The sequence below is a fragment of the Bactrocera dorsalis genome, chromosome 1 (assembly GCF_023373825.1).
Source record: "Bactrocera dorsalis isolate Fly_Bdor chromosome 1, ASM2337382v1, whole genome shotgun sequence".
Lineage (NCBI taxonomy): Eukaryota > Metazoa > Arthropoda > Insecta > Diptera > Tephritidae > Bactrocera > Bactrocera dorsalis.
Genome location: NC_064303.1, coordinates 80,667,965 through 80,694,232, shown reverse-complemented (window position 1 = coordinate 80,694,232; position 26,268 = coordinate 80,667,965). Strand labels below are relative to the sequence as shown.

The 26,268-nt window shown below is 42.7% G+C and overlaps 2 protein-coding genes across 2 annotated transcripts; one reads left to right on the top strand and one right to left on the bottom strand.

Moving 5' to 3' along the window:
• Positions 1-169: 169 nt before the first annotated feature.
• On the top strand, positions 170-25,040 carry LOC105223576 (uncharacterized). The gene is made up of 6 exons (XM_049454254.1): positions 170-464; positions 527-1,596; positions 1,675-2,517; positions 22,781-22,871; positions 22,933-24,002; positions 24,081-25,040. Exons 1-6 carry the CDS (start codon positions 407-409, stop codon positions 24,924-24,926), a joined length of 3,978 nt encoding a protein of 1,325 aa, XP_049310211.1. The 5' UTR covers positions 170-406; the 3' UTR covers positions 24,927-25,040.
• On the bottom strand, positions 25,018-26,091 carry LOC105223575 (hypothetical protein). Its single transcript, XM_011201324.4, has 2 exons — positions 25,618-26,091; positions 25,018-25,565 (listed from the first exon to the last, which is right to left on the bottom strand). The coding sequence occupies exons 1-2, from the start codon at positions 25,822-25,824 to the stop codon at positions 25,353-25,355; spliced, it is 420 nt and encodes a 139-aa protein (XP_011199626.1). The 5' UTR covers positions 25,825-26,091; the 3' UTR covers positions 25,018-25,352.
• Positions 26,092-26,268: the final 177 nt, after the last annotated feature.

The following is a 26,268-nucleotide window of genomic DNA, read 5'->3' as shown; positions in this document are numbered from 1 at the left end:
AAAAAATTGAATTAAATAAAAATTTAAATAATTAAATGTAAAAATAGAACTTTGTCACAAGTTGGATAATATTAAATATATCTTGGTTTATTTATTAGTGTAATGTATATTTACGCTAAATGCCTGAGATTGCCATAATGTGAAATTAATTATTTAACGTTTCACAGCCAACTTAATGACGTAAAATAAAATCTTAATAACACGTCAAAAATGCAATAAGTTTAATTCACAGGATTGATTAATTTTGGCTTTTGTATATTTATAATTATGCATAAACCTAAATAAATATCTCTAAACTTTACATGATAATAACGTATTATAAACGGGAGAAAAAATTTCGAGGAAAATATTAGTTAAAGGGTATTGGATATTGGAAAAAGTGTAGTCTGAACATTGAGCCGCAAAAATGAGTTTTTCCAGCGACGAAGTAAACTTTTTAGTCTATAGATATCTGCAAGAATCCGGTAAAACTGTTAAATTTTTCATTAAATTTCACTAAATTTTTAAAAATGTCAACATTAAATAGGTTTTGTACATTCGGCTTTTGTGTTTGGTGTGGAATCTCATATTTCGCAAAGCAACATAAATGGCGCTTTGGTACCACCGGCTGCTCTTCTCACTATTCTTCAGAAAGGCCTAATGTATACAGAAGTTGAATGGAGCGTTGGTGAGGATGGTGAAGCTGGACGTTCAGTCGAAGGGTTAAGTTTAATTGATGCCGTTATGCCCGAAGTAAAGCCACCAAAACCAACAGCTGTAAAATCAGAACCTGGGAAAGCCAGTGCGGACAGCAGTAGCGCAACTGCATCGTCAACGACAACAGGCGGTGTCGTAAAATCGGAAGTAAAATCGGAGGGCAATGCTCCAGGAGCGTCGACAAACAATGAACAAAACTCGGGGGGAGCTCCATCCGCATCTGCTGATTCTAATGAAACTGATAGTAATACTAATTCAGCTGCAAATAGTACAACGTCTGTTCCACCATCCGCCGGAACTGCTAATAGTACAGCTGGGACAACTAGTGACGCATCTTCAACTGGAAATAAAAAGACGAACCCCTCCGAAACAACATCTGGCAGTTCTTTAGCCACAAATGATCTTACAACAAATACAAATGTCAATAATGGCATTAACGCAGGTACTAACGCTAATGTCAATGAACCAACAACAACCACAAATTCAGTAGTGACCGGTTCAACAACTGGAACAAATATTTCGGGAGCCGGTACTACTACTGCTTCAAGCGGCAGTGCTGCTAATAATAACCCAGCTCCAGGTAGCTCTGATATTTTGACCCAGATACAATTGGGTAATACAGCTTCAACAACAGGAACAGAACCAATGGATATCGATCAAGGAATTGAGATACCTGCCTCTAAAGCAACAGTTTTACGTGGACATGAGAGCGAGGTCTTCATATGTGCCTGGAATCCCAGCAGAGACCTTCTTGCAAGTGGTTCTGGTGATAGCACTGCACGTATATGGGATATGTCTGATGCAACCAGTAGCCCTAACCAATTAGTTTTACGCCATTGCATTCAAAAGGGAGGTGCAGAAGTTCCAAGCAACAAAGACGTTACATCATTAGATTGGAATGTAGGTACACGTAAATGCTTAAAAATTATATTGTTTGCAAATAAAAATGTACACATTTAAAAACTTACATTTTTATAGTGCGATGGCACGTTGCTAGCTACTGGCAGTTATGATGGATACGCACGCATATGGAAAACTGATGGTCGCTTAGCATCAACTCTCGGTCAACATAAGGGTCCAATATTTGCATTAAAATGGAATAAACGGGGTAATTATATACTCTCGGCTGGTGTTGATAAAACTACTATAATCTGGGATGCTTCTACTGGACAATGTAACCAACAATTTTCTTTCCACAATGCACCCGCTCTCGATGTCGATTGGCAAACAAATGTATCATTCGCTTCGTGTAGTACTGATCAACGTATCCATGTGTGTCGCCTTGGCTCAGATATGCCCATTAAAACATTTAAAGGTCATACTAATGAGGTGAACGCTATAAAGTGGTGCCCACAGGGTCAATTGCTTGCCTCCTGCTCAGACGATATGACACTGAAAATTTGGAGTATGAAGCAAGACAAATGCTGTCATGATTTACAAGCACATTCTAAGGAAATCTATACAATCAAATGGTCTCCCACTGGACCAGGAACACAAAATCCTAACACGAATCTAATACTTGCTTCCGCGTCATTTGACTCCACCGTACGTCTATGGGATGTTGAGCGTGGTACATGCATTCATACTCTTACGAAACATACAGAGCCTGTCTATTCGGTAGCATTTAGTCCAGACGGAAAATATTTAGCGTCAGGAAGTTTCGATAAATGCGTACATATTTGGAGTACTCAGTCGGGACAGTTAGTACACAGTTACAAAGGCACAGGTGGTATTTTTGAGGTCTGCTGGAATTCCAAGGGCACTAAAGTGGGTGCCAGCGCTTCGGACGGTAGCGTTTTTGTGTTGGATTTAAGAAAAATCTAGAATTTAGTTTAACTATTATCTGGTATATTAGCAATTATTATAAGAAAGCATTTGAACATTTTATATTAAAAGAACAAACATTGAAAGCATTACCATCAAAATTCTATTTATTTGCTTTGATGTAGATTTCAAAGTACAATGATTAGTATATTTCTATAATTTTGGAAAATATATGCAAGGCCCAAAACATTTGCAGATGGAAGTTTACGGAGCGGGCAGATCAACTAATACTGCTCTGAACCAGTTAATTTCGGAGAGACAGAGTTGGCTAGAAAGAGGGGAAGTTGTTGCTGTTGTTTTAACGGGGTATCAATCCCCGTTGGGTTGGTAAGGATTTTGCATGTTGTCGTCGACGTGATCTAGCGGGAAGCCCAAGAAACGAGCTGTTTCAACGGATATACATATATTGGATATGTCTGAGTCTTTTCTGAATAAGTAGGAGTTTAACCTGCTACAGTCCAGAACGAAGCTGCGCTAGGGTCACTCGCATTTCTCACGTCCACTCGAACTCTTCGTCTGCCATGAGTGGTGATTTGACTCCAAGAAAGCCATTCACTGGAAGGGAGTCGGTTGATAGCTCCACTGTGAATGGCGGTCAGGGCCTCTCGGAAGTTAGTCGCGTCTAAAGTCCGGTCGGCGTACTGTTCGATGTCGTCGACATAGTTAAGGAAGGACCTCTTGCTGTTCATAGGAGGCGCTTCCGCTCCAAGCAAGTGGCTGCAAGGGCGATTTCTACGAAAACATCCTAGCAGGAACTTCTTAAAGAGGAATTCATTATGCTCCTTAACTAGGAGCATAAGCGTCTCACTATGTAGGTGTTCGATGGGAGACATCAATAGGCATCCTATCGTGATCGTGGTCCGGAGTGTGCTGACAGGTCTTTTTTTTTTTACTTTTTTTTTTTATAGTAGGAGGAAGCATCGAATGCCGGAGTGCGGGACTTTAATCCGCTAAACCTAACCTACTCCCAACTCAAGACTCTTCCACGGAACCACCAGATAAGGTATTACTTCATGGGAGTGATAAGACATTTTACGTCTCCTCTATAGCACAGACGGACTCACGCCTATTCTGCTGTATCTGTCTTAGTATTGTCATGATGGAGGTAGCCGCTTCGTGAACAGCTTCCACTTCTCAGAGGACTGACACATAAGTGCAGTCAAGCTTTCCACCCTTAAACTACCATCTAGTGTCGTTTCTAGCTTTCCCCTTATGGTTAGAAACCGAGGACAATGGAAGAACACGTGCTCAGAGTCTTCTATTGACTCCGTACACATCGAACAATACGGACTGACGTCGTTTTGTAATTTATATAGATAGCCTCTGAAGCACCCATGCCCGCTTAATATTTGGGTCAGGTGGAAATCCAGGTCCCCATGTTGTCTACTTATCCACGTATGGATGTCAGGTATAAGTCTGTGGGTCCACCGTCCTTTAGTTGAGGTTTGCCACCGTTGCTGCCATATAGTTATGCTCTTCTTTCTCTCTTCTCTCTTTTGGATTTCTGTAATCGGCGTTGATAGCTCATATAATCTCGTGAGCTCGTCACCCTGGATGTCTATGGGCGGCATACCAGCTAATACTTCAGATGCTACGCTGGAAATAGTTCGGAAAGCACTTATTACTCTTATTGCTGAGAGTCTATGCACCGCATTTATTGGTTTGGCATACGCTTTTATGTTTAGTGCCTGTATCCATACTGGAGCTACATATTTTATAACTGAGCTCATAGCTTTTGCGATTAAAAGTCGGCGGCTGGAGCGCACACAGCCTCTATTTGCCATCATTCTTGATAAGGCGTTATAAATTTTATTTGCTTTATTTGCTATGTTTGCCAAGTTCTGCTTGAATTTCATTTTGGAGTCCAATATTACCCCTAAATACTTCAACTGTGGTTGTGAAGTAATTACGCACTCTCCTATAGTGAGAGTTATTTTTTCCTCAATTTTCCTGGTGCTTATGAGCAATACCTCTGTTTTGTGCTCAGCCAGTTCCAAACTCTTGGAAGAAAACCATTGGCGTAGACCATTTATGCATTCATTACATTTATTTTGTAGGTCATCAAGTTGTTTACCTACTGCTACCACTATAAGGTCGTCTGCGTATGCGATTAGCTTAAGGTTTTTAGGCTGTGGAATTCTTAGCACCCCATCATTAAGTAGATTCCATAAGAGAGGGCCTTAAACAGATCCTTGTGGTACTCCGCTTGTAATAGGGTAGCTCTTTATGCCTTCGGTGGTGTCGTAGATCAGATTTCTATTTTTAAAATAACTCCTAACGATTTTTATGAGGTACTGAGGGGCGCGTATCCTATATAGGGCTTCGAATATATTTTCCCATTTGGCAGAGTTGAATGCATTCTTCACATCCAGGGTGATCAGCGCACAATATTTTTTTGTACCACCTTTCCATCTTTTGCCACTTACTGCTCTTTTCGCAGTATCGACAACTTCTTTCAGTGCATCGATAGTAGATCTCTGTTTTCTGAAGCCGTATTGCCTTTCTGATAGTCCGCCGGCTTCCTGGATTGCAATCTCCAAGCGGTTTCTTATTATGCTTTCATACACTTTGCCCATTGTGTCGAGCATACAAAGAAGTCGATACGAAGAAGGTTCATCTGGTGGTTTTTTGGGTTTTGGGATTAAGACCAGACGCTGGGCTTTCCAGGGATCGGGGAACATCCCTTCTTTTATGCATGCATTGTACATTTTTGCAAAAAGAGTGGGCTTCGAAATTATGGCTACCTTTAGAGCTCTGATTGGTATTCCGTCGATACCAAGCGCTTTGTTGTTTTTGATTTTTTTGGCTATGGCCAATAGCTCTTCTTCTGTAACCAGTGGGGGTGTTTCAGCCGCTTCGTTTCGTTGTTCAGCGTTAGTAATCGGTTCGTGCGTCGGAAATAATGCATCGACGACTTTCTTCATGAACTGAGCGCATTGGGGTTGCTGCCGCTTATTTTTGAATTTGGACATACAGATTTTATAAGCAGTCCCCCAGGGGTCTATATTCGCTTCTTTACAGATCTTTTCAAAACAGTTTCTCTTGCTACGGATTATAGCTGACTTTAGACGCTTCTTATGGTTTTTAAAAGCTTCTTTGAGACGGTTTTCGTTTTCGCCACTTTGATTGCGTTGTAGGCGACGTCGGGCTGAGTGACAGAGCTTTCTCAGCATGGCAATTTCTTCATTCCACCAGTATACCGGCTTTCGATTGTTATTGTATCTCGTCCTGCGCATAGTTGCGTCGCATGCTGCAACTAGCTCCTTTTGCACAGCGGATACTAAGTGGGTGGCGTCTTCGCCTGGTGCTATTGCTGCACTCCAGACTGTCTCAAAAACGTCAGTGTCAAAATCTGTTTGCTTCCAGCTTCGTTTATGTGTAGTGGTACTGCGTGGGGGTTCCTGTTCTCGCGAGAATAAAACTTCTGCGAAGATTGCCACTATTTGTGAACATGTCTGACACCTTCCACTTAATGTGTCTGCTTAGTGCGTCATTTGCAAACATCAGGTCTATTACAGAGCCCTTATTTCCTTTTTGGTAAGTATTTTTTGTGCCACTATTCATTATTGTGAGGTTGGTTTGACTCAGGAATTCTAAAACTAGGCGCCCACGGTGGTTTGAACTTCTGCTTCCCCAGGCAGTAGACCATGCGTTAAAATCGCCTGCCATTATTATCGGCGATTTTCCTCTGCTTTCTAATGATAATTCCAGGAGGAAGTCTTCAAATACTCCAACGGACGCACTGGGACGAGCATAGCAGCTTACGTAATAAATTCCCCCAATTTGCGCCCATGTAAAGCCATTTTTTGCTTCTCTGCAGCAAGATGTGAATGTTTGTCCATTGCAGGACCATATTGCTGCTTTGCCACTTCTGTCTGTAATCCAAGTGCTTTCCGAACGTTGGGAATATTGCTCACTTAGTAAGGCGACATCAATGTTGCTTTCTATTACGAATTCCGATTGCCTTGTATGTTGCCAACAACGTTTCTTTGTCTTTTGCCAGCTAGCGACTTGAGGATTTTGTTGCGGCTCCTTACCTTGGTGATAATCGTGGTTGTATGGGAGTGAAGGAGCATAGACTATCAATAGTTACACCTAGAATCTTAGGATTATTAACAGTCGGAATTTTGACGCCATCGACTGCAATATTAAGCTCAAGTCTATATACCTTCGTCCAATTCGTAAAAATGGTCGTTGTGGATTTGGTGGGGGAAAGAGTGAGAGTCCGTGCAGTGAGAAAATGAGAAAGGTCGGAGAGGTAGTTGTTTACTTTTGAACACATGCCATCGATTCCATAGCCCGACGTCAATATCGTGAACCCCCTCTGGTAGATGTGGAGATGTAGAAGTTAAACAATAGCGGAACCACCTGTTTAATTCTTCTCAGCTCAGATGTTTCACCTCGAAATCGTAGGGATGATTGTCGACCGCTCAGGTAGTTTATGGTCCACCTCTTCAGTCCTGGAGGAAGCGTAGTTTTTTCGATATCCTGCAGTGGAGTTGTGTGGTTGACTGTGTTAAAAACTTTTGACAAGTCCAACGCTACGAGGATCTTTCTCTCACAGGGTGGTTTCTGGTTAAGGCCACAAACTTTCTGGGCGTTTATGACGCTGAGTGCTATGGTGGAGCTGTGCACTTTTAGGAATCCATGCTGGTGGCTGGCTAGGCTCAGTTGGTGAGTGAAGGTCGGGAATAGCAAGGCCCCAAGTGTCTTCATTACTGGAGAGAGGAGAATTATCGGACGATAGAACTCCCCTTTGTTGGCGGGTTTCCGAGGTTTCAGTAGTGGGACCACTCTTCCGACTTTCCACACATCGGGTATTTGAAGAGTGGTCAGCGACAAGTTGAGGACCTCGGTAAGATAGATTACTCCCGTCGAGCCTAGATGCTTTCGCATAAGCATATTGATTTCATCGGGGCCAAGGGATTTAGAAGATTTCGATTTGTTGACGACATTCTGAACCTCCTCATCGATGAAAGTACATAAGTGACGCGCAGTCATTTGGCATTTTGCGCAGCCGTCGGTTAACACATCGCTTGGTTTCGTCTACCGAAGGGTGCAGTGTAAATTGACGGCTAAAATATCTCGCGCACTTCTTCGGGTCCGAAGAGGCATGACCATTGAATTGAACTTAACTCGGTCGTCATGTCTGTTCGGGTTAGAGGAAGCCTTGACAGTAGCCCAAAGCTTACTCACACCGGTGGAAAGGTTGCAGGACTTCAGGTGCTCTATCCATTTCGTCCGCTTATGACGGTCGCTGAATCTCCAAATTTAGATCCCATATTCGGGGATCGGCATGGCGTAAGGTGTCGCACTCATTAGCTAAAACGTTTGCTTTGGCTGGGAAATTCTTCCAGCCGGGATGAAGCGAGCGATAGCTGCTGCGATCACCTTGCGGAATCGACGTTCCCCAAGGGATACGTCCCTAGGAATAGGTAGATCGTTGAAGGTGCTCTCAGTAAATTCTGTGAAGCCGACCCAGTTAGCTTTGTTAAAGTTAACGAAGGTGCGGTTGTCCACAGAAACGAGATCGAGAGGTTTCTCGATCGAGATATGTAATTATGGGCAGATAGTCTAATACGAGAGTTAGCATAGGTCGCCAGGTTATGGTATATCAGACCACCACTAGCAATGGAAATATCGGGCGAGCTATTGTAGGTGCACATAACTTTGGTGGGGGCTTCGTCATTCATTGTGCAGAGTGTCGATCTGTTCCGCCAGCTCCATCCCCTTACGATCGTTGAACAGACAGAATAGCTCTCAATTAGTAAACGTTTTTAATACCATTGAAAATTAATACTATGTTGCATCACATGACATACACATTTCATCAAATACATTTATATTTCGTGTTTTCTTTAATTATAGTTGTTTTACATTTTATGTATTAGTCTAGATAGAGGCAACAAATTCCTACGTTTACATATTTTTATACTCTCGCAACAAAGTTGCTTAGGAGAGTATTCTAGTTTTGTTCACATAACGGTTGTTTGTAAGTCCTAAAACTAAAACAGTCAGATATAGGGTTATATATACCAAAGTGATCAGGGTGACGAGTAGAGTTGAAATCCGGATGTCTGTCTGTCCGTCCGTCCGTCCGTCCGTGCAAGCTGTAACTTGAGTAAAAATTGAGATATCATGATGAAACACGCATTTCTTGGCTCCATAAGAAGGTTAAGTTCGAAGATGGGCAAAATCGGCCCACTGCCACGCCCACAAAATGGCGAAAACCGAAAACCTATAAAGTGTCATAACTAAGCCAAAAATAAAGATATTAAAGTGAAATTTGGCACAAAGGATCGCATTAGGAGGGGGCACATTTGGACATAATTTTTTCGGAAAAGTGGGCGTGGCCCCGCCCCCTACTAAGTTTTTTGTACTACTATAGCTACAACCAAACTCTATAGAGTCGTTTCCTTCAGGCATTTCCATATACAGTTCAAAAATGGAAGAAATCGGATAATAACCACGCCCACCTCCCATACAAAGATTATGTTGAAAATCACTAAAAGTGCGTTGTTAACCGACTAACAAAAAACGTCAGAAGCACTAAATTTTACGGAAGAAATGGCAGAAATAAACTGCACTCAGGCTTTTTTTTTTAATAAAAAATGGGCGTGGCGTCGCCCACTTATGGACCAAAAACCATATCTCAGGAGCTACTAATCTAATTAATCTTACAGCAAAATAAAGAAATATGTAAATGACGGATAATGAAATCTCGATTATCACTTTATCGTGCAAGAGTATAAAATGTTCGGTGACACCCGAACTTAGCACTTCCTTACTTGTTTTGTTAAGATTTCAATCTGGCCTTCCCACGTTTCCAATTATTAAACGTTAAAACCTCCTGAACTTTGACAGCTGATCGAGTTCAGGCGGTTTTGACGTTTAGCAATTCCAATGAGAGATGAGTTGGACATGTCTTTATCTCTGACAAAACTGTGACAGCGTACACACGCCCGGCACCAGACTCAGCAGTGACTCGATCCTCTGGCTAGTCTTGGTACTTAGACTGGTGGATGCCGTCTGTTAAGGGCAAGCTTGGTAGTGAGTTGATCCTCTGACCGACTCAATTCTTAACATTGCGGTCGCCAACATACATAGTTTCCTGTGGTCCGGATCTTTTGCACGGCTATAATGCAGTAACGCCGCAGTAAATCGCGAGTTACAAAGTATAACATCGTTGTTGAAGCCTACTTCGAGCGCCGGCAGAAACTTCCGCGTGTCGTCGTTGTAGCGCACACGAGCGTCAACGCATGCAGCAGAGCATCGCCCATGACCGTCGCAGTATATGAACACTTGCAGCAGTCGTTTAGCAGCCTAAATAGCGATAGAGTGGGAAACGTCATCTTGCTAACGGGCCAGGTTATGCTAGAATAAGCCTGGACACGGCGAGTATACCTCAGCAAACTACTCGTACAAGAAGTGGAGGCAGCAAAAAGCTTCGTTACAATACATACAAATGTGTATATTATTACGTTTAATACTTCTAAATGTTATTAAATTTTTTACTTAAGTATCTTATTTTTATCCTTATTCACCATTTTTTAAAATATTCATATTATACTCTTACTACATACAGAAAATCTTTTACATATGTATGTATGTTATGTATATAAAAATGAATCGCAAAATGTGTTGGTAAGCGCATAACTCCAAAACGCCTGGACCAATTTTGCCAATTCTTTTTTTCTAAATGTTCGTTGAGGTTCAGGGATGGTTTCTGCGGAGAAAAAAATTCAAATAATTGCCGGAAAACCCCTAAAAACAGCCCTTTTCTTTTTCTCATACAAACGAATGAATGTTTGTTCGTTAGTAACGCTAAGAGAACGACTGAACCAATATTGATGAAATTTTAAGAGGTTGTTCGTTGTGGATCGGGAAAGGTTTAGAAATAAAAAACCTGTATGTCTTTCATGAGGAAAATTTAACAATTCCAAAAAGTTAATTTTTTCCATTTTTTTCAATTTTTTTGTTTTTGTTTTTCAATTATTTAAATCGTTCAAATTTGGCGTTTGTTCAAAAATTTTTTAAAATTATTCAGTCAAAATGCTATGTGTATTTCACACAAAGTGATCAATTACAGATTGAAATTTGTTACGATGCCATGAAGAGGTCGTGCTAAAATCGGTCGGCTTTTTTTGGCATCAACATATGTACATTAGCAGCCCAATGCTCATGAACGAGTACTCCCAGGATGCGATGACATACGTGCGGTATTATGGATTGCGATCAATCAGAAAGCGATCGTCACGATGTCACAGCAGGGCTTTTCAAGCAACAGCTTCGAGGGACATTATCTTGACGCAACGCATATATGGTGCTGTTAGATGCTAGATGTACTCTGTTGAGTGGCAAAAGAGAGGTTTGCCGCACGCACACATTCTTCTTTGGATGGTGGAAGGTGGTTACACCAGATCAATTTGATGAAATCATTCAATCATGCGGCAATTCCTGATGCAAAGAAAGATCCAGTATTATACGAAGTGATGAAAACCAATAAGGTTCATGGACCTTGCAATAAAGCGCTTTGTACAACAAAATTAACATTTACGAGTTTATTCTCAACTTTCGTCAGTGAACCGGTTGTGAGAACTTCTTCTATTCGGAAATGTCTTGATATTATAAATAAAATGCATAGTCGAAGAAATATTTACGCAGAAAGCAAGGCCAACCAGTAGATGGACATCCAGGTGTGTTCTCAACTAATGCATTAGGACGAATTTACACAATTCACCCAAAAAACGACAATTGCTTCTACTTTCAGTTGCTATTGATTAATGTACGCGGTTAAAATTCATTTCAGTCATTGCGTACTGTTAATGGTACGGTGTGTGCAACTTTTTGGGAATCATGCCAGCAATTACAATTGCTAGAACATGATAATCACTGGAATCAAACGATGGACGATGCGATAGCTACTTCGAATGCCACTGAAGTTCGCACACTTTTCGCTATGATCAGCCTTCAAATCCGCGTCAATTATAGGATATAGCCAAAAATTACATTGCCGAATACATTTTACATCGTATACGCTAAGAATTGGAAATGGGCCAATACCGGTTGATACTTCCGGTGGTTTGATATCAATTCCATATGCCGTTTATCAATTCACAAAAGATGGACTCATCACGAATATTTATACGAACATTGGCCAAATTATCGTAAATACGATTCCTTGAGTGCACGAGCAATGTTAGCTGCCAAAAATACCGATGTTCTTGACTTAAACTGGAAGATTCAAAGTCAAATTCCGGGAGACTTGCGGTCATACAAATCGATCGATCGTCTTGACAATGAAGATGGCACCATGAATTATCCAGTGGAATTTCTAAATTCTTTGGAGAAGCTTGGTATGCCACCGCACCATTTGCGTCTCAAAGTTGGATCTGTCGTTATGATGTTTCGCAATCTGATTGTGTCGCACCTATCAAATATAAGGAGCAGAATGCTACGAATTTTTTTGAGTACTAACGATTTGCCATTTCAGTTCAAACGTATTCCGTTTTCAGTGAAAATTGAATTTGAGATGACGATCAACAGGATAGTCGTATAGTGGGTGGCATAAATTTGGAAATGCTATGTTTTTCACACAGCCAGATATACGTGGCGAGCTCACGAGTTGGAAAACCATCTTCTCTGTACATTTACGCACCGGAACAGAAAGCAAAAATGTTGTTTATCAAGCTGCGTTTTATTGAAAAAATATTTAGAAAAATCGCAAATAAATGATTATCACCACAATATGAATTTTTGTCTTTTCATTTCAAAACACATAATTTCACACAGGACAACGGCTGCGGGTTCAGCTAGTAGATAATAAAATTATGAATACATCGTATATAGAATTTTAAAATGAAAAGGAGTGCTGAATTGCGTAACAGCGAACAAGAACATAAAGCGAACCACCCGAATACGAAAGGCACAGTTCTCTCAGTCTATTTTGACGTTTTGTGCCTCTGTATCGGCTGATAGATTTGAAGTCCGTCAGTTGATTGGATTTGAGGTTTTTAACGTTCGCTGTTCAATGTCCTCGTCTCGTACATTCAATTCCCTGCAAGACGGAGGTAACAGACACATTGAACAAACGAAAGCTGGGAAATGCGCAATAAATAGTTTGGTTAATTTTGGCGTTTCAACAATTAAGGGAGGAACCTGGTTTAGAGGCTTCAAAAAATCGATATTTTTGAGGATTTTTTGGGAAGGACAAAATAAGAGATCAAACCGAAATTTCTAGGGTTTATAGTTAAGTATACATATGTATATTTAAACATCATTCACATTTTTTTTGGATACGAAATGCATCTCGCATGTGCATTTGTCAGACGGCGGGCAGGATGCAGGTCGCAATTTCTATCGCAAACAAAAAATTCAAAGAGCTTCATATTTTTTAATAATTTATTTTTTTGTTAAACTAAAAAAATACCAAAAAAAGGTGTAAAATTTTAGAAATTTTTTAAAAAATGAAAAAAAGTGGTTTTTGAACAAAAAAATTTTACTTTATGTTGTTTAAAAATATGTTAAAACTTGACTTTTTTTAGTTTTTTTTAGTTTAAATGGAAAATAATTTAATGCCAAAGATAATAAACTTTGCCCCAATTCCATACGACGTTTAGTTTTTTTCCTATCCTGCCCGCCAATTAAGAAAAATCGTAAAAATTAAAATCCGAGAAATCGCGCGTCAAAGTTTTCGCTTTCTGCCCAATCGCTCATATATCTGCTAGACGCTTCCAACCGCTGATGCACTCGCGTTACAACGTCCGGTGTGTTTTACGTGGGTACCTGCTGACGACAACCTTACTCCACGGCGCTCAAAAGCACAGCGGATCAAATCAATGCGTTGATCAGCGCCCTGAGAATGCTAGGCATTTTCAGTACCAATTTGCAGTGTGGAATAGACACACTAACCACCTTGGTCGGGTTCGAGGCTCATCTAAAACCTCTGCCGTGCTTTGGGTTCGGCACCCGGTTGCAATGCAACTCCACATTCAACTGACAAAGTCAGTTCTTCCCGCATTTGGATTTAACCACAACCACCACAATACACTCCGAGGGGCAGTCCGCATGAGCAGGTTGGAGTAAATTCTAAGGGCTCATGCTCTCCATGGTACCAGAATTAAGTCTCCAGTCAGACCTCGTAGCCGAAGCTACTACCAATTGAGCTTCCATACGGCTCTGGACTGGTGGCCAGCAAAGAAGGTGAGGTTGGACCCCACTAACACATAAAATACCCCACAACGCAAACACCTAACACTCATACAAAAAACTAAAAACCCTAATTCCCAGCTAACCGTCTTCGCCGCTTAAATAATTCACGCGCAAACGACGCTAACTGTTCAATATTCCGACTAGTGGGGATCACACCACTAACATCTAATCGTCAACCAGTCGAGCTAATCCCCATAGCCCCCAGATCTGTAATGTCCGAGTACATCGGGCACTCTGCAATTAAATGCGACCAATTTTCCATCTCCGCCCCACAAAAACACCCTGACGTATCTGATAGGTGCCTCTGATGCAAAATTTGCATTCAGAGGCCCATGCCCCGTAAACAAGAAACCCAGACTTAGGCTGAATCTAAAATCTGGGTTATCCTCAACGAACCCCACGTCCCGAATGTACTCGTACATCACTCGGCCGTTAGGACTATTGTCCCAACGTTGTTGCCACCTACACCTAACCCTATCATCTAGGAGCCTCTTGCTCCCTAGATATCCCTCCTCTCCACATCATCGTCGGAAATCCAATCGTTCCGCAGCAATGACACACTCAAACCCCTTCTTAACCTGAATGCAACAGCTCTCTGTATGACAATCAGATCAAGAGGGGGTGCACCTAATAACACCTGCATCGCATCCGTTGAGACGGTGCGACATACTGGCAAGCAAGCCAGCATCATACAACGCTGTATTGAGAGGAGTTTTTGAGACCCCAAGACAGTCGTGGCTGCCTCCCACCATACAGGGGCTCCATATGTGGCACAGGCCACAAACAAGCCACGATATATAGTGCAGACAGCACGACGTCCGAGACCCCAATCGCTCCTCAAAATACGTCATATTTTGCCTACAGTTGCCTGCAGTCGCTCCTTCACATTCGCAAAGTGTGGAGTAAAACACAACCTTTCACTTATGGTCGACCCCAGATACTTGACTTGCGTCACATATCTGATGCTGACCCCGTTCACACGGACAATCGGTGGACGAGACGGCGACAATCTACGTTTCAGCAGCATTGCCACCGTCTTGTCCATCGATATGTCAACCCCCACACCTAAACCCCAAGAATTAACGATCTCTAAGAGATCTCCTCCCGCCCGTTCTAAATCCAACCTCGAGCGACCTTCAACCATAAGAAGAAGGTCGTCCGCATACGCGCAACATTTACAGAGTGGCTCGAGCTGCCCAAGCAGAGTGTCCATCATAAGGTTCCAAATATATGGACCACAGATGGAACCCTGCGGGCAGCCTCGAACAACTCCAATCTCCACACACTCCCATTCATCGCCGACAAGAGAGGCCTTTCTGTCCGAAAAAATAACTCCGCCAAAGAGTAATTTCCGGACAGCCAAGCTCCTCCAGCCGTTGCAACACTCGATCCCAGCTTAGGTAGTCAAATGCCCACTTGAAGTCAACAAATATGCCAAGGACATACTTGTTGACATTCTCCTAACGACATTCTGCACAAAAAAACCACGCGTCCTCTATACTGCGTCCTTTCCTGAACCCAAACTGCCTATCCGAACCACATACCCCAGCGTTAGCTCCTGAAGCCGTTTCGCCATAACCCTTTCCAGCACTTTTCCAAGTACTGGAAGGAGACTGATGCCCCGATAAGATCGAGGATCGCTCCTGACCTTATCAGGGGACTTCAGGAGAGGAACAACCCTAGCACTTATCCATTCGCGTACAAAATATCTCTCCCAGACGCACTTATTATAAGTGGTCTGCAGGTATTCCGGAACGAACTTCCACAAGTTTTTGCAAATCACTCCGTTTAAACCATCAAAGCCTGGGGACCGTTTAGATCTAACCCGCCCAAATGTTTTCCATCATTAAATGGAATGACGAGTACCTCTTGTGCTTGAGGTACCGGTAGCTGCGACCTAGGAAATAGCGCACCTAACAGAACCCCCGCATACTCTCTATATGACAATAACAGAGTCTCACCGATGCGAAGAGATGTGGTATCCTCCCTCCTACGACCCCTGCAGATCCTATAGACCTGACCCCAGGGGTCGTTCCTATCCTCTCTTACAAAGCTCCTCCACTCTTCCTCTTTAACTTTAACTAACATCTCCTTGTATTCCCTATCCGCACAACTAAATTCCCGCCTAAGCTGGGACAGCCTATCAGAATTGGACCGTCGAGCACGTTGAAACTTTCCCCTCAAACGCCTGACAGTCCTCCTCTTCAAGGTTAACTCATGCGTCCACCATTTAATTTTACTAATCTTGCAACACTCATACCTCCTAAATACCCTATCATTTGCCCCCCAAACAACCTCATAGAGACGAGCAATTGCTCGTCAACCCCCAACTCCTCAAACTCGCTAAGCGGTATACTAAGTACCGCTTCCCTAACCGAGAGCCATATTGGTTCCAGTCAGTACCAGCGGTACGCCATCGCCGCAATGGACTCTCATAAGGTGAGGGAGGAGATCGAGGGTAACCACAATTTGAAGCAAAATTATGGTCACTCAATCCCCCACCCTCCCCTAACCGCCCAACTAACACTTAAAGCCCTACTTGCTGCCTCGTTCTATAAGCGTCCACGTCAATGTCGCTGACGCCCCCAGGCCCATCGAACGTATACCACTCGCTCGGCTCATTCAAGACGTGGAGGCTATTAGCCACCACCCATTCGCTTAATGCCTCGCCTCGACTGTGGCTTTGGTACCAGACGAATGCCGGGATACCTTACTAAACCACATCGAGGACGAGGCATTCGCATCCAACCCTAGGATAAATGGGCTACTACTCGCAAGTAGTAGTAGCTTATCCATGTAGCCCAGGTAGGGCTATAGGGGCTCGCTATATTTACAGTATAAACTAGCGACAATCATCCTACCGAACTCCCCATCTATCGCTACGCATATACCCAGTTGTGAAGAATCCACAACTACACAATCGAAGCGTGGATTATTCACAACTATTGCGGCGTTAGCTCTAAGGTCAGTGAAGACCCTAAAACCCCCAGGAAGACCCCGAACCACACCATTGGTGGCGTAGGGCTCCTGGAGTAGAGCAATACCGCACCCCCCCTCTACCATACAACCCCCCAACTCACACATCACGGCATAGGAGCCCTGACAGTTAAACTGGATGATCCCACCCATCAATGTCTGGCGAGGGCGCGCTCAACAATGCCACAGTAGATAGGGCAGACAGCTGACATCATCAGATGCCCAGCTGGCCTACCCTTAAACTCACAGTTGCGACAATGCGGTGCATTGACGCAACCGGCAGCTTTGTGGCCTTCTTGACCGCACCTCCGGCAGACATCTGACCTAGCCCTACACTCAGCTATCCTATGATCAAATCCCATACAGCGGAAGCATCCAGCGACGGGGCTGTCCGGTCGCACCCTGAAAGAAAACCACTTAATGTAGCACCGACCTGCCTCCAAGAGGGCGGACATCAATTTGTCCGTACCCTCAAGGACAACATTGGTGCTACCATCAGCGGCCACCTTCCAGGGACGACTGACCATCCTCACGTCAGTCCTCTGGGATGCCGGGCTGAAATCCTGGAGGTTCAGCCGGAGTAGTTCCTCCATGAATTCTTCATGGGAGATCTCCGTATGGACCCCCTGGACCACCACCCGACGACCCAACCAACTTCCGGTTGACAGAGACGTCCAACCCACCTCCCCGAATTTCTTGTTACTCGCCACTCTCCCTCTCAAGGACGGAGGAGTGCGAATAACCGCCCCACCACCCTTGATAGGCCTAACCTCGTGGACCCTCACTCCAAGTGAGGGGCCCACCTCCTTCACCACCTTCTGAATAACTTCCTTAGAGGAAGTTGCGGGCCCCTTACTCCTGACCACGACCGACCAGGTCTCCACAGGCTTCGGCGTCACCGGTGCGATTGCCTCAAGCACAGGTGCTGGAGGCGCAGGCATCGGTGCCGACGGAGCCGGCATTAACCTGCTCGGCGCCGAAGAGGAGGATCTCCCACAACTCCCCCTAAGGGCATCTACCTGACCGCGAAGATGGGCATTCTCGGTTCTCACCGTCATTAGGAGCGCCTCATACTTTGAGGCAAGCTCCAACAGCCCCTTCGCAGTCCCTACCTCAAAATTCTTCGACTCGAAAACGAGCTCGTTGAGCTCCCCCGTAATTCGTTTTGCAGCCGCGACATGGCTGACTGCCCCACCCCCAACAAAACAAACTGCCCCCCGCGAGCACTCCCGCTTTTTTGCGGGCCTCTTTGGCCACGCCCGGAACCCGATTCTTTGCCAACCGTCTTTGACGGTTGGGCAACCGTTTTCGCAGTGGTGGCCACGCTGGCCTTTCCACCACGACTTCCCTCGCCTTCCCCCTCACGCGCTACCGCCTTCTTGGTGGAGGCCACGATGGCACTCCCGCTCCCTCCCGCATTTCCCCCAACGTTACGCGGCGACCCCGCACGCGTAACCGCCTTCTCAGCGGAGGCCACGTTGGCACTCCCGCCACAACTCCCGCTCCCTCCCTCGCTTACGTCGTCTTTACGCGGCGACCCCAACCGCGCCTTGCTCCTCGGTGGAGACCTTACCACTCCTGTCGCTCCCGCTACTTCGCTCTCGCCGCCCGACGTGGAGTCATCCACGACAGTTGAAGCGGCGGATTCTCCGCTTCCAGCGAGGGCCTTCGTCCTCCTCTTCCGTCCTGGAGGCATCCTGCTTCCCGACTAACCCTCAGTCGAAACTGATCCGCTGGCGTACCACTAGCGTAGAAGGCTCACGGACAAAACAGATACTGGAGCAGCCGCTCTCCAGGTGCGTGCGTCTGAACGCGCTGAAAAGTGTGACCCACGCAAAGGCCCGCTCAATAGCAGCGACCACCCAAACGGTCGATTATAGCGAGCCCGCAGTGGCACAGCCCACAACCCCAACCCTTGGTCGGATTAAGGCCACTCAATTGGCCGCCGGACGGACAATGTCCCCGAAACGGTCCGAGAGTCGACCGATGTGGCGCTGAGCCGAATCGCACCGTGGGCTAAACGGTTCGCGTTACAGGTTGATGCCTTGTTGCGTGGCTGCGAGGTAGAGCTGGCCTATTATCGTCGCGCATCGCGGTGCGATGTGGTAGCGTGTGATGCGGCCGGTTACAGATTTGGCACAGACCCCTCGACTCACACTCTTGCAGCCTATGCGTCTGTGATAGGCAGTTCACAGAGTGCCCGTTTGCCTGGGCAACTTGCTGCCGTTGTAACGGTCCTTCTAAATATCCCACAATGGTGCAGGCGATGTGGTTGCCGGTGCTGTTACCGGCGCTGTTGCAATGGCAGCTCGGTGGTTTTCGGATTCGCGATCATCGGAAGTTGGCAGAAAGCACAGCTTCACCAGCGGTCTGGTCAGCGTTCCGTTTTGCGTACGGAGATCAACGATTCGTATGTGACCGTCGGAGCCGTGATATAGCTTCTCTCTGCGGCCAAGCCGCCACTCGGTAGGGGGAAGACAATCATCATAGATGAGGACGCAGTCTCCAAGTTTTGGCGCGTGTTCAGGAGTCTTCCAACGATATCTTTTGTGGAGATCCTTTCTGTATTCTTCTTTCCATCGACGGCTGAAGTTATGATGGAGAATTTTAATTCTTTCCCATCGATTTAATAGGGATAGCGACTCCACGCCTGGCTCAGGAATGGCCAGAATAGGTGCTCCTTTTAGAAAATGCCCTTGAGTTCAGGCGGTGAAATCTGAGGGGTCTTGCGAGAGTACTGTAAGTGGCTGTGAATCAAGAACGGCTTCAATTCGATTTAATAACGTCGTGAACTCTTCGTAATTAAATTTGTAATTTCCAGCTACCCGTTTGAAACGGGATTTGAAGCTTTTTACAGTCGATTCCCATAAACCGCCCATATGAGGAGCGCTTGGGGGTATAAATTGCCTATTGATACCTTGAGGGGCGTATTTTTGTACGATGTCGGGTGACACTTGTTTTAAAAAATCCACAAATTGCTTTTCTGTGGCTCGATGAGCTCCAATAAAGGTTTTGCCATTATCGCTCATGATTTTTGATGGGTAGCCACGTCGAGCGACGAAGCGAGCAAATACCGCAAGAAAAGCCTCCGTCGTCAGATTACTCCATAGCTCAAGATGTACTGCCTTTGTCGTGAAACATACAAAGACGGCCACATAGCCTTTCATGAGAGTGGGAGACCTTCACATGGACGCCTTTACCTGGAAAGGCTCAGCAAAATCAACACCTGTTGTGGTGAAAGGCAGAGCGAAATTGCAGCGTTCAGGTGGAAGTGCTGCCATAACCTGCGTTCGCATCTTCTGTTTGTGCATAGTGCAAATCTTGAAAGTGAAAATTCACTTCTTGATTTACGGCTTAAGACGGGGGATATAATACTCCTGGCGTACCATATGTTGCATGAGGCGATGCTCGGCGTGTAGCATTAAGATGTGGATGTAATTGAGTAATAATGTTGCAAAGTATTTGAGACGTTCAGTTAGAAATGTACGTATAGGTTTCACTTGTTCGTCCCAGTCGGTTCCATCTAGCCATAACTCTTGTATTAAGAGTTTCGCTTGTATCATAATTGGCGAAAGCCATCCTGCGGGGTCGAAAAGTTTTGTCACCGAGGATAAAATCTGTCCTTTTGTTATGGCTGATAATGCGGATATGGACTCAGTCGTGTATGAGAACTCGGATATCGCATTCAATTGGATGCCTAGCGTTTTTGTTGTACTTTCCTTTTCGAATATAAGAAAATTAGTGTCGGCCCATGAAAGGACAACGTTACGCTTCTCTTGACGAGATAAAGACGGCATCGAAGGAGGAGCTGAAGAAGATAAAAAAAAATGATTTTTTGAAGTGCTTCGAAGATTGGAAAAACCGTTGGCACAAGTGTATAATATCTCATGGGGATTACTTTGAAGGGGACAAAATAGATATTCATGAATAAATAAATAATTTTTGAAAAAACACAAAATTCGCGAGACTTTTTGAACACACCTCGTAATGTATGTGGTGTGAGAGTGTAATATTGTGAGGGGAGTCTGAGACTCATTTAGCCACGAACAATTCTTTTAAATATACCTATGTATGTATATGCATATGTATATACAAAAAACAAGGCGATTTTGTTTTAACTAAAAATTTCTTTAATGCAGATTAACAAACCCAGAAGACTCGTAAATGTGCACTTGGATGATGAAGCCTCACAGCTGCACTCGCTCTCAAATCAGATATTCAATTGAATATGGTGTGGCAAAGAACGCCTTAATTGTCCCACGAATCTACTGAAAATCATTAGGGAGATTCTCTTGCTCTTGCGAGATTGCAGATTGCAAAAATCCTAAACCGAAATATACAAGGACACGAGAGCAAGAGCAAGAGAATCCACCTAGTGTATTGTATTGTTACAGATAATGCATTTGCTATGATAAAAGGGAGCGACTTATTGCGAAAAAAACATTCGCCTCGTTATGCACATACAATCAATTTGATTATTCAAGACACTTTAAAAGATAATCTAGAACTTCAAATAATTTTAAGAAAATGCAAAGGAATAGTAACGTATTATAAAAATACAAGTAGCACTATAGCGTCCGAGACTCGAGCGTTCCGATTCGATGGAATAGTACTTATTTTATGATTAAACGTATAATAGCTACCAAAGATGCCATGGCGCAGATACTTTTGGAAACTAGGAAAGCTCCCGCACCACTTGTAGCAGATGAAACATCCGTTTTGTCTGAGATACTAAGTTTGTTAGAAATATTTCAGGAATCAACAGAAAAGGTAAAAACTGAATGGGTGTTTAAGTTTTACAAAGTAATTTATAATATATGTTTCTGGAAATAAATACGTGACAATAATAATGCTTCATTAACATCATCAGAAGCCACACCTTTGAACACATGTCATCGATTCCATTGCCCAACGTCAATATCGCGCAATCATCAGCGTACGAGGTTATAGAAACTCCTTCTGGTGGCTGTGGGAGTTCCGAAATGTAGAAGTTAAACAGTAGCGGGGATAGGACACAACCCTGCGGAACTCCCTGTTTAATTCTTCTCAGTTTATATTTTTATCCTCGAAACAATACGGATGATTGATGCGCTTTTCGGAATTCATGCTGGTGGCTGGCTAGGCTCAGGTGATGAGCGAAGGTCGGGAGCAGTAGTGGGACCACTCTTCCGACTTTCCACACATCGGGTATTTGAAGAGTGGTCAGCGACAAGTTGAGGACCTTGGTAAGATAGCTTACTCCCGTCGAGCCTAGATGCTTTCGCATAAGCATATTGATTCCATCAGGGCCAATGGATTTAGACGATTTCGCTTTGTTGATGTCATTTTGAACCTCCTCATCGGTGAAATTAAGTGGCATTTTTTTCAATGAAAAACAGATTAAACGCTGTACTGCAGAGCAAAGGTGAACCATTTAAATATTTTTTTATTGAAAATACATTTTTGTAAGGAATATGTAGACTTTTCTGTGCTTTGAGATTAGTTTTTAAGCATTTTTTTTAATAAATACAAAAAAAGTAGATTGTCAAATTATCTTTTTACTCTTAATTGTTATTCGTTTGGTATGAATTACGTTTTTCCTTTGCGCATAGATGACCCGGAAATGCAGTTTTCAGGGAGTATATGGACAAGTCACAATAGCATAAATCTATAAGTGATGCCCAATTTTTACGTGTTGCATGTAAAAAATTTAAATAAAGTTGTAAGAACACAATCATAAATAATTAAATTTAAAAATAAGAACACATACTAAACGAGTTGGATAAAAATAAATAAAATTTATCTTGATTTTTTTATTAGTGATACGTATAATACGTTAAATGCTGCATATGTCGTTACGTGACATCAATTATTTTGCGTTCACAGCTAACTTGAAAACGTAACATAAAAACTCAGTAAGACGTCAAAAATGCGGTGAGTGTTAAAGTTGCAGAATTGATTAATTTTAGCCTTTCAATATCTTAAATTATGCATACAACTGAATAAATATCAGTAAAATATGCATGATAATAATGTAGAATAAATGGAAGAAAAAGTTTCGATGAAAATATTAGTATAAGGATATTGAAAAAAGTGTAGACAGAATATTAAGAAGTGTAGCCGCAACATGAGTTTTTCCAGCGACGAAGTAAACTTTTTGGTTTATAGATATCTGCAAGAATCTGGTAAAATGTTATATTTTTCACTAAATATCACATAATTTTAAAACATGTCAACATTAAATAGGTTTTGTACATTCGGCTTTTGTGTTTGGTGTGGAATCTCATATTTCGCAAAGCAACATAAATGGTGCTTTGGTACCACCGGCTGCTCTTCTCACTATTCTTCAGAAAGGCCTAATGTATACAGAAGTTGAATGGAGCGTTGGAGAGGATGGTGAAGCTGGACGTTCAGTTGAAGGGTTAAGTTTAATTGATGCCGTTATGCCCGAAGTAAAGCCACCAAAACCAACAGCTGTAAAATCCGAACCTGGGAAAACCAGTGCGGACAGCAGTAGCGCAGCTGCATCGTCGACGGCAACAGGTGGTGTCGTAAAATCGGAAGTAAAATCCGAGGGCAGTGCCCCAGGAGCTTCGACAAGCAATGAACAAAACTCGGGAGGAGCTCCATCCACATCTGCTGATTCTAATGAAACTGATAGTAATACTAATTCAGCTGCAAACAGTACAACATCTGGAGCTCCATCCATTGGAACTGCTAATTCTACAACTGGTACAACTAGTGACGCATCTTCAACTGGAAATAAAAAGACCAACCCCTCCGAACCAACATCTGGCAGTTCCTTAGCCACAAATGATCTTGCAACAAATACGAATGTCAACAACGGCATTAACGCAGGCACTAACGCTAATGTCAATGAACCAACAACAACCACAAATTCAGTAGTGACCGGTTCAACAACTGGAACAAATATTTCGGGAGCCGGTACTACTACTGCTTCAAGCGGCAGTGCTGCTAATAATAACCCAGCTCCAGGTAGCTCTGATATTTTGACCCAGATACAATTGGGTAATACTGCTTCAACAACAGGAACAGAACCAATGGATATCGATCAAGGAATTGAGATACCTGCCTCTAAAGCAACAGTTTTACGTGGACATGAGAGCGAAGTCTTCATATGTGCCTGGAATCCCAGCAGAGACCTTCTTGCAAGTGGTTCTGGTGATAGCACTGCACGTATATGGGATATGTCTGATGCAACCAGTAGCCCTAACCAATTAGTTTTACGCCATTGCATTCAAAAGGGAGGTGCAGAAGTTCCAAGCAACAAAGACGTTACATCATTAGATTGGAATGTAGGTACACGTAAATGCTTAAAAATTATATTGTTTGCAAATAAAAATGTACACATTTAAAAACTTAAATTTTTATAGTGCGATGGCACGTTGCTAGCTACTGGCAGTTATGATGGATACGCACGCATATGGAAAACTGATGGTCGCTTAGCATCAACTCTCGGTCAACATAAGGGTCCAATATTTGCATTAAAATGGAATAAACGGGGTAATTATATACTCTCGGCTGGTGTTGATAAAACTACTATAATCTGGGATGCTTCTACTGGACAATGTAACCAACAATTTTCTTTCCACAATGCCCCCGCACTCGATGTCGATTGGCAAACAAATGTATCATTCGCTTCGTGTAGTACTGATCAACGTATCCATGTGTGTCGCCTTGGCTCAGATATGCCCATTAAAACATTTAAAGGTCATACTAATGAGGTGAACGCTATAAAGTGGTGCCCACAGGGTCAATTGCTTGCCTCCTGCTCAGACGATATGACACTGAAAATTTGGAGTATGAAGCAAGACAAATGCTGTCATGATTTACAAGCACATTCTAAGGAAATCTATACAATCAAATGGTCTCCCACTGGACCAGGAACACAAAATCCTAACACGAATCTAATACTTGCTTCCGCGTCATTTGACTCCACCGTACGTCTATGGGATGTTGAGCGTGGTACATGCATTCATACTCTTACGAAACATACAGAGCCTGTCTATTCGGTAGCATTTAGTCCAGACGGAAAATATTTAGCGTCAGGAAGTTTCGATAAATGTGTACATATTTGGAGTACTCAGTCGGGACAGTTAGTACACAGTTACAAAGGCACAGGTGGTATTTTTGAGGTCTGCTGGAATTCCAAGGGCACTAAAGTGGGTGCCAGCGCTTCGGACGGTAGCGTTTTTGTGTTGGATTTAAGAAAAATCTAAATTTTAGTTTAACTATTCTATGATATATGAACAATTATTATAAGATAGTATTTGAACATTAATTAAAGGAATGAAGCATTAAAATAAAAACTTTAGTTATAAACATTAAAAGTATATTTATTGGGTTTGATGTAGATTTAAAAGTAAAATGTTTGTAAAATAATATTTACAAGGCCCAAAATATTTGCAGATCGAGTTTACACAACTACCGATTAATACGTTTTGCGCATTGTTTCCTATTTAACTGTTTCGTTCAATAAATATTAGCAATAATCTGCTGAACGTTTGTTATTTCTAGACTACGAGAATTTAAGATAGAGCTTCAATGTTAATTTAATTATTTGTATGTACATGTACATATAGTAATTCGCCTTTAAAAAATATTTTATTATAACAAAATTATTATAAGTAAATTAACAAGAGATTCTACAACGCTTTTCCATCAATAATATCTGCTATTTCTTTGAGGACATCACCGTTAGTTTCTCTCAATCCAAGCGTAATTAAAATTTCAGTTTTACATTGGCTTAGTTTAGTTCTGTTGATTAAAAACTGTATACCGGCGCGTACCTCCATTTGGTCAACACCCAACAAGCATTTCATAGTCACTGGCACCGACGTGTGTAGCTCGGATATATTCTAAATTGTGCAAGAGTTATAAAATATTTTTCATAAATAATTTCTGCCTTACCAAAGGTGAAATGCGTTTGTCACGTTCATCGTTCGCATCAAATTGAACCAAGTATAAATTTGGAATACCCCCGTACTGTGTAACTAGAATCACACATTTGTTTATGAAACGATGGACGACAAATTTCGTTAAATGTTCCTTAACTTTGCAGTTGAATTGTGACTGAAAACCAAGTTGTTCTTTGATTGTCCCTTTTGTTTCCTCCATTTCGAATTGGTTTTGCTATGAGTCCGCAAAAATACTTTTGTTATGAAGCTCACCGCTAGGTTGTCATATGCACAAGAATGCGTTGCTGTCAATTATGTCAGTAAGTACTATCTGAATCCATAAGGCTGACAATTTATATACATCACAAATACACCGATGTAGGTGTACGAAACTGCCTACTTTTCTGTGTTATTATTTTATTGATTTTAATATTGTCATCAAAAATACATATGTTGATAATAAACATATGAAAGAGCTGTTAATTTCACCATAATATCTTTGAACTATACCTAAACGTAGATTAACATTACAAAGATCTGCAAACGCATTAAAAAGTGTTGTATTGAAAGTTTTTTCACTCTTGCATGCAATTGCTTTTAAATTAAACTTAATGAAAGGTTTTTAATAGTGGGCTCATTTGCTAAAATACGAAAATGCTGCCAA

What these genes read in the sequence shown, in the direction of transcription:
- LOC105223576 (XM_049454254.1), top strand. Translation starts at nt 407, where the DNA reads ATGAGTTTTTCCAGCGACGAAGTAAACTTTTTAGTCTATAGATATCTG. An exon ending in TAGATATCTGCAAGAATCCG is followed by an intron (nt 465 to 526) that starts GTAAAACTGTTA and finishes AACATTAAATAG; the next exon opens with GTTTTGTACATTCGGCTTTT. An exon ending in TAGATATCTGCAAGAATCTG is followed by an intron (nt 22,872 to 22,932) that starts GTAAAATGTTAT and finishes AACATTAAATAG; the next exon opens with GTTTTGTACATTCGGCTTTT.
- LOC105223575 (XM_011201324.4), bottom strand. Translation starts at nt 25,824, where the DNA reads ATGGAGGAAACAAAAGGGACAATCAAAGAACAACTTGGTTTTCAGTCA. An exon ending in ACAAACGCATTTCACCTTTG is followed by an intron (nt 25,566 to 25,617) that starts GTAAGGCAGAAA and finishes TGCACAATTTAG; the next exon opens with AATATATCCGAGCTACACAC.